The sequence below is a fragment of the Engystomops pustulosus genome, chromosome 1 (assembly GCF_040894005.1).
Source record: "Engystomops pustulosus chromosome 1, aEngPut4.maternal, whole genome shotgun sequence".
NCBI lineage: Eukaryota > Metazoa > Chordata > Amphibia > Anura > Leptodactylidae > Engystomops > Engystomops pustulosus.
Window position 1 is genome coordinate 194,813,170 of NC_092411.1, and position 12,449 is coordinate 194,825,618.

The 12,449-nt window shown below is 36.9% G+C and overlaps 1 protein-coding gene across 12 annotated transcripts in view; it reads left to right on the top strand.

Moving 5' to 3' along the window:
* SLC4A4 (solute carrier family 4 member 4) overlaps positions 1-12,449 on the top strand; it is a 149,897-nt gene that overhangs the window by 108,363 nt on the left and 29,085 nt on the right. For all 12 annotated transcript variants that reach the window (XM_072117275.1, XM_072117285.1, XM_072117295.1 and 9 more), the window contains 6 exons: positions 2,996-3,153; positions 5,799-5,886; positions 6,842-6,996; positions 7,112-7,225; positions 8,928-9,102; positions 12,240-12,373. In XM_072117275.1, the coding sequence (XP_071973376.1) occupies positions 2,996-3,153; positions 5,799-5,886; positions 6,842-6,996; positions 7,112-7,225; positions 8,928-9,102; positions 12,240-12,373 (824 nt within the window). The remainder of the gene's footprint in view (positions 1-2,995; positions 3,154-5,798; positions 5,887-6,841; positions 6,997-7,111; positions 7,226-8,927; positions 9,103-12,239; positions 12,374-12,449) is intronic.

Below are 12,449 nucleotides of genomic sequence, written 5' to 3' on the forward strand. Positions count from 1 at the left end.
TGCACCCTTTTTTTTTTAAAGCAAATTAGGCTTTTTAGGCAGAAATCAAAGTACAACTGACCCATACATATTTCCATACGCCTAAAAGGCAAAAAAAAATTTTGCACAACCAAAAGACCCCATATCTTTGTTATGTATCTCAGGTTGCGATACATAAGAACGCACAAGTGTGCCAACGGGAGGCAAGTTTGAAAAAAGGCAGCAAAAATACAATGATACATGTGCCCCATTGTATGGGCTCATTTACACGACTAGTAATTGAGGACTTGTTCTAGCGGAATGTTTTACAGCCAACTCTTTATTCATTTCAATGCACTTTTGCACTAGGATGTGGATTCCAGACATATTGGTACATGTATCATTGCATTTCTGCCGCCTCTTTTCAAAGTTGTGTGTCGGCACACTTGTGTGTTCTTATGTATCACAGTCGGAGATATATAAAAACATTTGGTTTTTTTTGGTGGTGTGAATTTGTGCATTTTTTAGACCTTAGGTGCATGTATGGAAGTAAGTATGGGTCTGTTGTACTTCCATTTGAGCCTAAAATGATCTAATTTGCTCAAAAATAGGGGGTGAAGATGGCATAAATGAAAGAAAACAACTGTCTTGCAAAGATGCATTAGAAACACTGCAACAGGCACACACACCAAAAACTTCTTAAGACCCTGGTGACAACAGTCTACTGGAATTACTCAGCTTTTTACTAAGAATTTTTGTTCCACAGATCTCAAGTTCTCTCTTTTGATTATGTTCTGATCTCAGACAGAGCAACAGAAATCACCTGACAGGTTCATTTTAAGGAATAAAGTTATCCAGTACCTAGATCAGCTATTAACTATAAGACCTAGCTGTCGCCTTAACTTTTTGTTGGCAGTAAGAAAGATCAAGAAATTCTTAAGTGAATCATCATCATAGCCCAGAATCATTTTAAGTTTTACTTACGGTTCTATGAGGGGATCGCAGTTTTCAGTCCAAATGGCTCTGTAATATGTTTTTATATGTATATGTTTGTGACTAGCTAAATTGTGCCATTTTTTAGGCCTACAAATGTCAGCTTGTGAAGCACAAACAGGTGAGACAATTTGCATGTTTGGCACTGCATGCTAACCACTGGCATGGTGAACAAGTTCCAAAGTATATTAGAGGGACTATCAATATAATTTAGAGGGCATTAAAACTGATCATATTTAAAAGACATCTACCACCTGATTGTAAACCACGCACACTAACATACTGGTCTGTGCCCTCTCTGGCAGAATCTGCTCTTCTTCAAACCAGGACATAAGAAGCTAAAAGAAGAGCAGATCCTGCGAAAGGGGAACACACCAGTATGTCAGTGTGCTTGGTTTACAATCCTTTTTCCTGATAGTAGATGTTCTTTAAAGATGATCTTTCTAAAGTAAGCAACCCCTAGTGCTACCCCTCCGACAAAGCTAGCAGACACTGCAGCGCCGTAGCCTCAGAACGGCGGACCAAGCTCACAGCAGTCTGGTGTATTCATGAGAGGGCGGTTTGAGGAGGCGGTGACTGCTGCATGAAGCCTGGCAGTTATCGCCAGCCTATGGCGAGGGAGGGGCGGTCTGGGTAAAAAGCAACGCTTAAAAGACCGCCCACTCATAAAGTCTAAAGTGTTCTAGTGCTTCTATTGTAAAATAGCCTTTTAAACTTTAAAGAAAACCTATTAACTTAATTCATCCACTCACCACCCAATTCCCCACCATTAATACCTCTCCGGGTATTTCATGGGTTGTCCAACTGAGTCTTTATTACGGTATGTTCAAGCACTGCTGATATTCTCTGAAGAGTTCTTTTTTTATATAAATTACTCCATAGATTTAATTTATAATATAGCTCCAAAATATACAATGCATTTTCACATAGATGAACCATTTTAATTTTCTTAAAATTAAAAACATCAAGATATTAAATGTTAAATTGATGTTAGCAGGGCATCACAGCTACTGACTAAAGTTAAAGGGCCTTATTTATACCAAGGGTCCACGTGAGGCACTGATGGTGGCTTAGGGGGTTAAAGTGAGCTGATAGGTTCCCTTAAAGTTTTGAACTACAAAAATGCACTTGCCACATGTATTATTCTAATTTTTTTTCATTTGATTTCCATCATTGTTTTCCATTTAACTACATCTTGGAGAATAGTTTTATATATACGTATAATATACAGTATACTTTAAATTAATTGTCAATGGGTATTCTTTAGTCATTGTTTCAGCTAGAAACAACTTGCAGCTTCTCTTTAGATGCTTTCTATTGTAAATCCAGGATTGGACTGGCCTACTAGAGAACGAGTTCCAAAGTTCCAGCAAAAGACAAGTATTTGCTACAAGAGGTCATTTCTCTTACTAAAAAAATATACGTAAAATAGAGGATGTGTCCTACTGTAGGTGTGCAATAATAATAGAGAATATCACAATGCAATTGAAGCTAATGTGCAAGGATTTGTGTAGATGAAAAGCGACTCACAGAATAATTTCACGTGTGTTCATAAGAAGCTCTAGTCTGCCATTATGACTTGTGAAACATATTTTTGCCTGCCTTCTAAGCCTCTAAATAATAGGTCCATGCTAAGTTAAGTTATGGTGGTTCAGAGTAGAAAACACTGTACAGTATGTTAAAAAAATCATAAAGCTGCCCACACAGTGAATAAGCTGATAAAAAAAAACTTTTATGTAGTAACATAAACATTTCTATGTTCTTTTTCCAAGGGTTAATATCAATCACAAGTGTCTGAATGTCTTGTATAGTGTAAACATGTATACTAACATTTTTCATTGTGGTTTGTGTTGATTCCGTACCTTTATGACTATAGTTTCCTATAGTTAATATATATCTTTACCTATGCATGTTTAGAAGTTTGGCAACCTTGGAAATTCACCTTCTGTTGTGTTATATATAAGCTTAAATATATATAGTATATGTATTATATAAAATGTTTTCATGCAACTGACTAATGCTCTTATGTCTGGTTATCTCATAGCTTAAGAACAAATTCATGAAGAAATTGCCAAGAGATGCTGAAGCCTCCAATGTTCTTGTCGGAGAAGTAGACTTCTTGGACAATCCTTTCATTGCATTTGTCCGGCTAAAGGATGCAGTTATGTTTGGAGCTCTCACAGAGGTTCCTGTGCCCACAAGGTGCAGTGATACAGCTTATTTTCTTCCCTGTATGTGCATAACTTTCTGGCAAAAATATTTGTGACAAAAATCATAGGAAAAGAAACCATATGGAGACCTGTACACCAGAAGATATCTGGGTAGGAGGATCAAGGAGGCCACTTGGGGCGTGAAGTAGCCACACCATGTAGCCTCAGCTCCGGCTACTCCTTACATACATTAGAGGCACCTACCACTTGCTATACCTTAATAGGTAGATCCGTGGTGGTAGATTTCCTTTAAGAAATTCTGCTTAGTTTGTAAATATCAGACTCCATATAATCCCCCAGCGTGTGTTTGAACAGCTCTGAGAAGGGAGGAATAATCCCTTCACTTTCTGATTGATCTTTGCAAATAATGCTCATAGCATACTAAAGCCATGTAGAGAGCAGGTAGAGTTAACAATCATTTCTCACAGCTGTGTATACAAATAGCAGAGGAGAGGGAGACCATTCTTCAATATGGTAGACAGATCTACCATGGCAAGAAATAAGTATCACTGTAACTAAGGGGCACTTAGCAGCCTGTTTCTTTACAAAATAAGCAGAATCTCTTAATTAAATATTTTAGAAAATGGTCCACAACACTCCCCCACACGCTCAATATAAAAAATCATCTGAAATGAAGGTAACTCTTTAATGTGTTACTTGAATACAGGCAGGTGCAGATACCATTGATAGCTGTTTATTGTAGGCTGGTACTAAAGTACAGCAAATTACCAACATCAAGAGGTCTGTTTGTAACTAGGGGTCGTAGGTCGGGTGTTCTTAAATAGGGGACCGCCTGCACTGCATTTTGGACTTTGCAAGGTTTGAGGTTTTGCAAATTCCTTTCCAAGTACCATCCCTTAGTGTAAAAATGTATTGCTTTCGAGATTTCTCCTAAGAATGTTTGTTATTTTCACTAACATTAGATAATATGTATCTGTTTACAATTTTTTTTAGCAAAATATATTTTTTCAAAACTTCTTCCTGCTGAATTCTTTGGTATAATGTTGTGAGGATTTAACTGATACATTATAGTAAAACCAATAAAACAAAACTACCCTAATGCATACTGTTAAGGGAAATAGAGCCTTCTACATTTTTATGATTTAAAAAAAAAATCCATTCTGTATTTGTTGTCTTTAGCACCAAGTTTTATCGGTGCTTTAACAATTCAATTAAATATACATTTGTGAAATGTGGAGCCATTTGCATTGTCTGTAACAGTTGAAAATCCGATATGAAAATCCCCAGAGAGCCGTGTATTTATCGGAAAGTCTCAGCATTCTGCAAGTGGCCATTTATGTAAAACTATCAAGCGCTCATCTGCTGTTGTAAATACCAGCTAAAAGCCAAGGAGCTCAATGCTCAAGATTGTGTTTATTGCAAAGAATTGACAGTGTGCAAGTAAATTCTATACAGCTGGGGTCTCATTAGGAAAATATTGCTGCTTTTTATAGCGGCTTATCTCACCATGGAGAAATACTGTACTGTATGTCTATTTTAAATGGGGTTTGATGTATCATGTAAAATAATTATTTAAAGAACACATTGTAGCTTAACTTTCCTATCAAATTAAAGAACTATACAGTGATAGAGTAACAATGGTGTATAGAAGCAAAAAAAAAAAAAAAAACAAGATTTCAGAGTACAACTACATTTCCTTAAGGTAGCTGCTCAGAATCTAATTGATTTCTTAATTGGTTACGTATAGTAGCCCTTATACATTTCCCTACCTGTTTTCCTTAAACAATGTCTTATAGACATTTGCTGGCTATGGCAAACCAATAACACCATCATTTAGAATACATTAAATTGAGTACACTGCAGTATTGGGGATAGTTATCTGAGCTTGTATGCAGCAGGTTCTACCCCACATCTGTGTACTACCTATAGCCTGCACCGATTCAGGCCTTAATGGTTGCAAGTTAAACCACAATTCTAAACCAGGCAGGGCCTGGTGTAGGACTGTCCACCGATTAAATTGGCTGCTGGATTAATTTGGGGTTGGGTTTTCATCATCATCACAATAAATGCCTCCCTATGTCTTAATGTGGCTACACACCTGTAATAGCTGTTGGTCAAACTCATTTTCCTGTACTAAATAAAGTGTAGCTGGGAAAGGTTTGCCATTGAAACATGTATGAAATACAGAACTATTAGATCAGAGTTGCCTTAATTGGTCACTTACTTTACAACTAATAAAAATAGTACAGGTGTGGAAAGGGAAATTTTTCATATATTCTTACAGATGAGGTTCGGGTACAACATGTATCATAAACTGTCTTAAAATCAACATTTTCCTACACAGAGCCAGAAATATAATTGTTTTCTGTATATGAGCTGCAAGTCACAGAGATATCAAATTACAAGTGTTTGAAGAGGAGAAAAGAGTGAGCAGGGGCATAGTTAAATGAAGATGTAGTAGACACTGCTGGAACTAAATCCTGTAGTAATTTGCTATCTTATTCACATCAGTGTAGGCAATACTTCTTTGTATAACTTTGTATGTGCATTTTATGACCATTGAAAGACATACATTTATCGGTCTGGATTTTCAATCTCTGAATTTTGAAGTTTTGTAAAATTGAACATTATTTTATTATTGTGATTTTCTCATTTTTAAAACATTCATTTTTTCAGATTTCTTTTTATCCTCCTGGGACCAAAAGGAAAAGCAAAGTCTTATCATGAGATTGGAAGGAGTATAGCCACCTTAATGTCTGATGAGGTAATACAGATAAATCATTATTCCTTAATCTTGAATCTTACATGTTAAGGACTGGATTTTATCCTGCATTTCTATTGTTTCTTGTGGATAAAAACATAAAGGGGAAGATCTCTCAATCTGTGTAGGACAGAATTCTGTTCTAATTTGCACCAAAAAAAAACCTTCTGTGCCACATTTATCAACGGTATTAGACAGTTTTCAGACACTTTTACCACTAGTACAACATATATTGGTGTAAACTTAGCCAACTAATAGTTTGTGGGACTAGACAATCTTAAACTATACCAGATTATCATCCAGCATCAGGCACTTGGATTAATCTGGCACATTATAACTTTCTGGTCTTTCCTTACAACATGTTTGATAAACCTGCAAAATATCTATATTAAAGGAAAAGTTTTGGAAGGATGCATACAAAAGGCACAGTTTTGGCTCAAATTGTGTTCAAAGAGTTGCAAATAAACTCCAGTTGAGATCAGGCATATGAAGAACAGGTTGCAGAAGAGACTTTTGAACAAAAAGTCGCACTAAACCCACAGATTCGGCTGCCTGATATATCAACCTCTAAGATAAACTAAACAGGTCAAAAACCTGGAATAACCAAAAAAAGAAACGCTCAAATGTCCTGACTAAAGATAAATGACCCCAAATAAGTCCTTAGTTACAATATATTGTACTTTTAGTATCCTGTCCTTCTCTTAGTTGTACAAAAAAAGATGTTTTGGCCCTTATACTAGTTGCAATTTTACCTAATGTTTAAAGTGGTCAGGATTTGCGAAACTAAACCTCCTTCCACAGGTCATTATGGGTTGTTGGTTTAGCATCAAAATGCGCCATTTAGCAAATACCTCTGTGTCCACTATTAAAATAAAAATCTGTGGGTGTCCACAGGACCTGTCCCAAATTTCCCTGACAGGTCGTTATTGACTGTAAAACTGTATGCATTTTATGACAGATTTTCCATGACATCGCCTATAAAGCTAAAGACAGGCAGGACCTGATTGCAGGAATTGATGAATTTCTGGATGAGGTTATTGTGCTTCCACCTGGTGAATGGGACCCCACAATAAGGATAGAACCGCCAAAGTCTCTTCCATCATCTGATAAGAGGTAAAGTTCTACATTTCAATAACTTACTGTGCATTCATTTGAGCTCTCTTTCTTGCTATCTCTCAGAGAATATGTACATTTATATTGACAACATTTCCTATTGTCCTACCCATAGGAAAAACCAGTATGCAGGTGGGGAAAGTGTACAGATGAATGGAGATGCTCCACATGATGATGGTCATGGAGGTGGAGGACATGGTGACTCACCAGAGTTGCAGAGAACTGGACGGTTAGTCATATGACTGTAGATGTTCATCAGCTTGTAGGAAGCATATTAGTTTTACAGCTGTACCCCATACAAATAATATTTGTTTGATCACTGTATAGCAGTATTTTAGGGCAGTGTATTACATTATTAGGATTTTAGCCTTATTGTAGCTCTTTACAATATTTTGCCTCTTAATCTGCCCTTGAAAATCTATGATGACAATAAGTATTAAACTACCAGGAGTGAATGAAATCAAAATGCCTCAGTGGAACATATAGTATAAAAAATATAATAAGTACAATGGTAACTGGGATCTACTTATCTTTATTTGTGCTAATGCGGTCCAGCATGTTTTCCCTGTAAATAATAGTTTTTTTGAATGTTTTACCAAAATGTGGGTTGCAGAAACCTACCCCTATACGTAATGTATAGAGTAACAAAACATAATAAAAAGAAAAAGCAAATATAACAAGTACAGATGTCATACGCAACCTACTGAATGGGGCAAAACATCTAAAGGTCAGCCACTACTGCCCCCATCATAATAGATTCACCAAAGAAAACTGTGGAAAACTACATAAAACAAATACTATGCTCACAAATATTTTTTTATTAGGAACAAACATTAGCTAAAACATAATTAAAAGAGAAAAAACACACTATAAAGTAATGCATAGCACCCTCAGAACTCTAAATGCATACTATATAACAAAGAAGAAGAAGACAAAAAGAAGATAAAGACCTTGCTGATGTATCTTAGCCTACAAACCCATATTTTACAGAGGACTGAAAAATGGCAGAACACATCAATAAACTAACATATCGGGGCAGATTTATCAAGCAGTCTGAAAGTCAGAATATTTCCAATTGCCCATGGCAACCAATCACAGCTCCCCTTTAAAATATTCATGAGCACTGGTGAAATGAAAGCTGAGCTGTGATTGGTTGCCATGGGCAACTGGAAATATTCTGACTTTCAGACTGCTTGATAAATCTGCCCCATCAAGTATAAAAGATATCATACAGACCACGGGGCTATGAGTCCCCAACATGTGTTTCACTTTGGCTTTAAGCTCACCCACAGCTAGTACACCTACCTAATTGCCCAGGTTGCGCTAAGCCACTAAAGACAACTGGTTGACTATCCTGGTCAGGTGCTCGGAACAGATGACGAACAAAGAGGGACGAAAAACAGATAATAGACAGATACAAGCAAAGTCATATCAGCTGGGTCAAATCCAAGATTTTGATCAGGTACAGAATCAAGAAGCAAAAGAGTAGTCAAAAATATAGCAGTCAGAATACCCAGCAATAGTAATAACAGAATAACAGAACAAAGAACCAGGAGACTAGTAGAACCAGCAAGTTAGGTGAGGAGAAGCAAATATTGAAGGAGTTTATGGACGCAGCCCCCATCAGATAACTGGCTCCACCATCCATAATTCAACCCACAACTAAGGCACACACTGAGATCCAAGATGATACCACCCAGCTTTCCAGGGAACACACACTCAGGTCAGGCAAGTGAACTGAGAACCCATTCATAGAGCTCTGACAGCTTTATTTGTACAAATGTCATGTAACGTTAGTAGATAAAATACATACAAATAAAGGATTTTAAGAAGAACTAATGGTTAGTAAGTGAAGATTTGCAGCTCTACAATCCTCATAAAAATGTACCGCCCTTCAGTGGAAAGTAATATGTTTTTTTTTATGCCAACAGATTTTGTGGAGGGTTGATCGAAGATATTAAAAGAAAAGCTCCTTTTTTTGCCAGTGACTTTTATGATGGATTAAGTATCCAGTCACTTTCAGCCATACTTTTCATTTACTTGGGAACTGTGACCAATGCTATTACTTTTGGTGGACTTCTTGGAGATGCCACGGATAATATGCAGGTAAATTATTATTTATTAGGCATGTGATCATGGGAACTCTCAAGAAACAAAATAATAATAATAATAATAATAATAATAATATATGACACCTATACCTAATATTAAAGTACACCTACCACCAGGATGAAGGATTGTAAGCCAAGCACACTGACATACTGGTGTGCTACCTCTTGCAAGATCTGTTCTAATTTTAGCTTCCTATGGCCCTTGTTTTTAAGAAAAAAAGGCTTTAAAAATCATGCAAATAATCATGATGGGCTCCCGGCTACATTAATGTCTATGGAGCCTGGAGACCCTCAGACTGCTCATTTGCATAAATTTAAATACTTTTTGTCAAATTCCTGCCCGAGGGAACACACATCAATTTGGCAGTGTGCTTGGTTAACAATCTTTCATCTTGGTGGTAAATGTCCTTTAAATATAAAAAGGGGCAAGCAGCAGACATTTGCACCATACTCGCTTAGTCTCCTACTGGTGGCTCTCCAGTTATAGAAAGTCTGAATCTCTCATGGCATTCTGAGAACTGTCATTTTGTATGAACTGCCGTTTGGAGAAGACAGCGTTAACCAGTATTATTGAATAGTGGAAGTTTTTCACTGCTTCACTTGGAAAAAAATCTACCTATTATTTGGGCAGGTAAAGACTAATACATAAAATACATAGAACCAGTCATTGGGAAATGTTAACAGAAACGTGTCCCTATTTAGTACTTCCTTGTATGAATGTTCTTTAACTTGGACCATATGTGAACTATTGTCTTATTTTTTTTAACCGTTTTATTTCTTTAATATGGGCACATCTGGTTAATATACCTCTCTTAATATGTTTTCTTCTAATTATTTCCAGTCTGCTCTTAATCACATTCCATGACGTTGATAAAGAAAAGCATAGATATCTTCCTGTAGCACATCATTGGATCTCCACAACATACTACCATTTATATGGAGACAGACACAAATAAAAGCTCACGTAATGATTGTTCTTTGTGTCCATTAGTATTCACGTGGGAGTGAAACTGTAGAGTAACCTACAATAATGGAGTCTTAATCTAAAACCCACTCATACTGCTATCCACTAGGCCAGTGTTCTATGAAGAAGGAAAAGACCATTAGGATTCTATTTGCCACTTTTGAGATTTTATTAATATTTTAAGAAACCTTCCTTGGTATGCAGGGTTTTATATGGCAATGTCTGACCTTTTTAAATATTTAAATTATTAACATCTTTTATGTATAGAGTACATACTGTATACCTTTTGCAATGATGTTGTGTAGGTTTTTTACCCATTTACCTATTAACCCCTTTAGAACAAAGCCAATTTGAGGCTTCATGGCCAAACCTGATTTTTTATATCTTTTGGTGTTACATAGGGGTTAAAATAAAATGGAGGTGCAATTCACAAACTGTAATTCTTTTTAGACAATACATTAATTTCGGCCAAAAATTAAACATTCACAAAGGATTAAGTGATGAAAAATGACAGTTTCACAAGTTTAATACCCAGTTTCTCCTGAGTATGCCGATACCCCATATGTGCTGGTAAACTGCTGTACGGACACACGGCAGGACAACTTTGGAAGAGACAATTTTTTTGGCCGTTCACCATACCATGAAGATAATAAAACAAAAATTTCTCCAGAAACGTATGTTTATGAGAAGTGAAGAGTCATATTTTGTCTAAGATGAGCCAAGTTTAGAAGCTGCAAGGGGAGTGTCACTTCAGGGGGCTCATATCTTTGGTTCTATAGCACCTAGCAACATGCTTTCTGATGCCATATTAAAGCTAAGAATCTCATATTTCAGATCGTATCTAGTTGTGGTTCTGTGAGCTACATGATTTAAAATAGAGGCAGTTGAATACATTGTTGGATATGCAAGTTGCAGATAAAGATCCAGTTCCCACTTCTTCTGTAACTGTCTTTAACTCCAGTTCTGTAGCTCCCCAAACCACAAGCCTGATTTGATTTGAAATATGAAAATCTTATATTTAATATGACAACAAAGCTTGTTTCTAGGTACTACAGAACTAAAGATAGAGGCTTCTGAAGTGACACTCACCTCCAGCCTCTCAACTTGACTCATATCTGGTAAATATTGCTCTTCTCTGCTTATTTTCACATGTCTTTGGAAGAAATTAGTAGAGTAAAAGCTGTTGACGATGGCCCTGGAATGCATTCTTCACATCAGCCCTGCCGCCTGATGTTAGGCCAGATGGAAAGTAATTATCTATCCTGCCTAATTGACTGATTGATTCAGTAGGCAGGAAGAATTTACTAGGTGCTACTCAACAACTCTCTTCTATGCTCATGTAACCCAGCTTGAAGCACATAAATCTCATCTGCCTCATTTGGTTTTTAAGATAGTTAACTTTTTATTTACCAGAAATTAGGCCAGGTCTCATATATGGTTGCTCTGAATGCTGGGCAAGAAGTCTTGTATGCTCTAAATCAGTGATGGCGAACCTTTTAGAGAGTGCCCAAACTATAACCAAAATCCACTTATTTCATCGTGAAGTGCCAAGGTGGCATTTTAAGCAGTAACTTATTGCTACGTGTTCTTCCACATCTTTCAATTGTATCGGCCGCCTAATGCCACTAATACAGTTGAAAGAAAGAGGGCAAATAGCTTCTCTCCAGGGTCTCTCTGTACACGAAGGATGGGTCCAGCAGGATGAACTCCAAAGATAATGCAGTTCTGTCAACACCTTCTCACTTTTCCCACAGTTCCAAACAGCCAATGAAGTGTCGCTTTGAAATAACTCTGAGAGCAGCATGTCATAAGTAGCCTGCGACTGCAGAAAGATTTGGTAGATTTGGTCCTGTTTGGTGAACTCTGTCTTGCAGTGATGTTCTGAGTGCCCACAGAAAGGGCTCTGAGTGCCACCTCTGGCACTTGTGCCAAAGGTTCGCCACCACTGCTCTATATCAATGTACGCAATTCAGGGAACTTGTGGACTTTGCTTCATTGTGAAATTATATGGACCTATTATTGACTTACACTACCTTCTAGTGGCAAACATGGTATATTGCATAGCTTATTTTAATACATTCAATCTTTTTATGCAGTTTATGTTGTTATGTCATTATAGCCATATATACCTTGGAATCAATAAATGTATGTAACTTTGATTTTTCTAGGGTGTATTGGAGAGCTTCCTGGGGACTGCAGTTTCAGGTGCTGTTTTTTGCCTTTTTGCTGGCCAACCTCTAACAATTCTGAGTAGTACGGGTCCAGTCCTTGTATTTGAAAGGCTTTTATTTAATTTCAGCAAGTAAGTCACACATTTACTATTGTAATCCATTTATATAAAATAAAGCATGGTATGAGATTTGCCAGATTTATAGGTG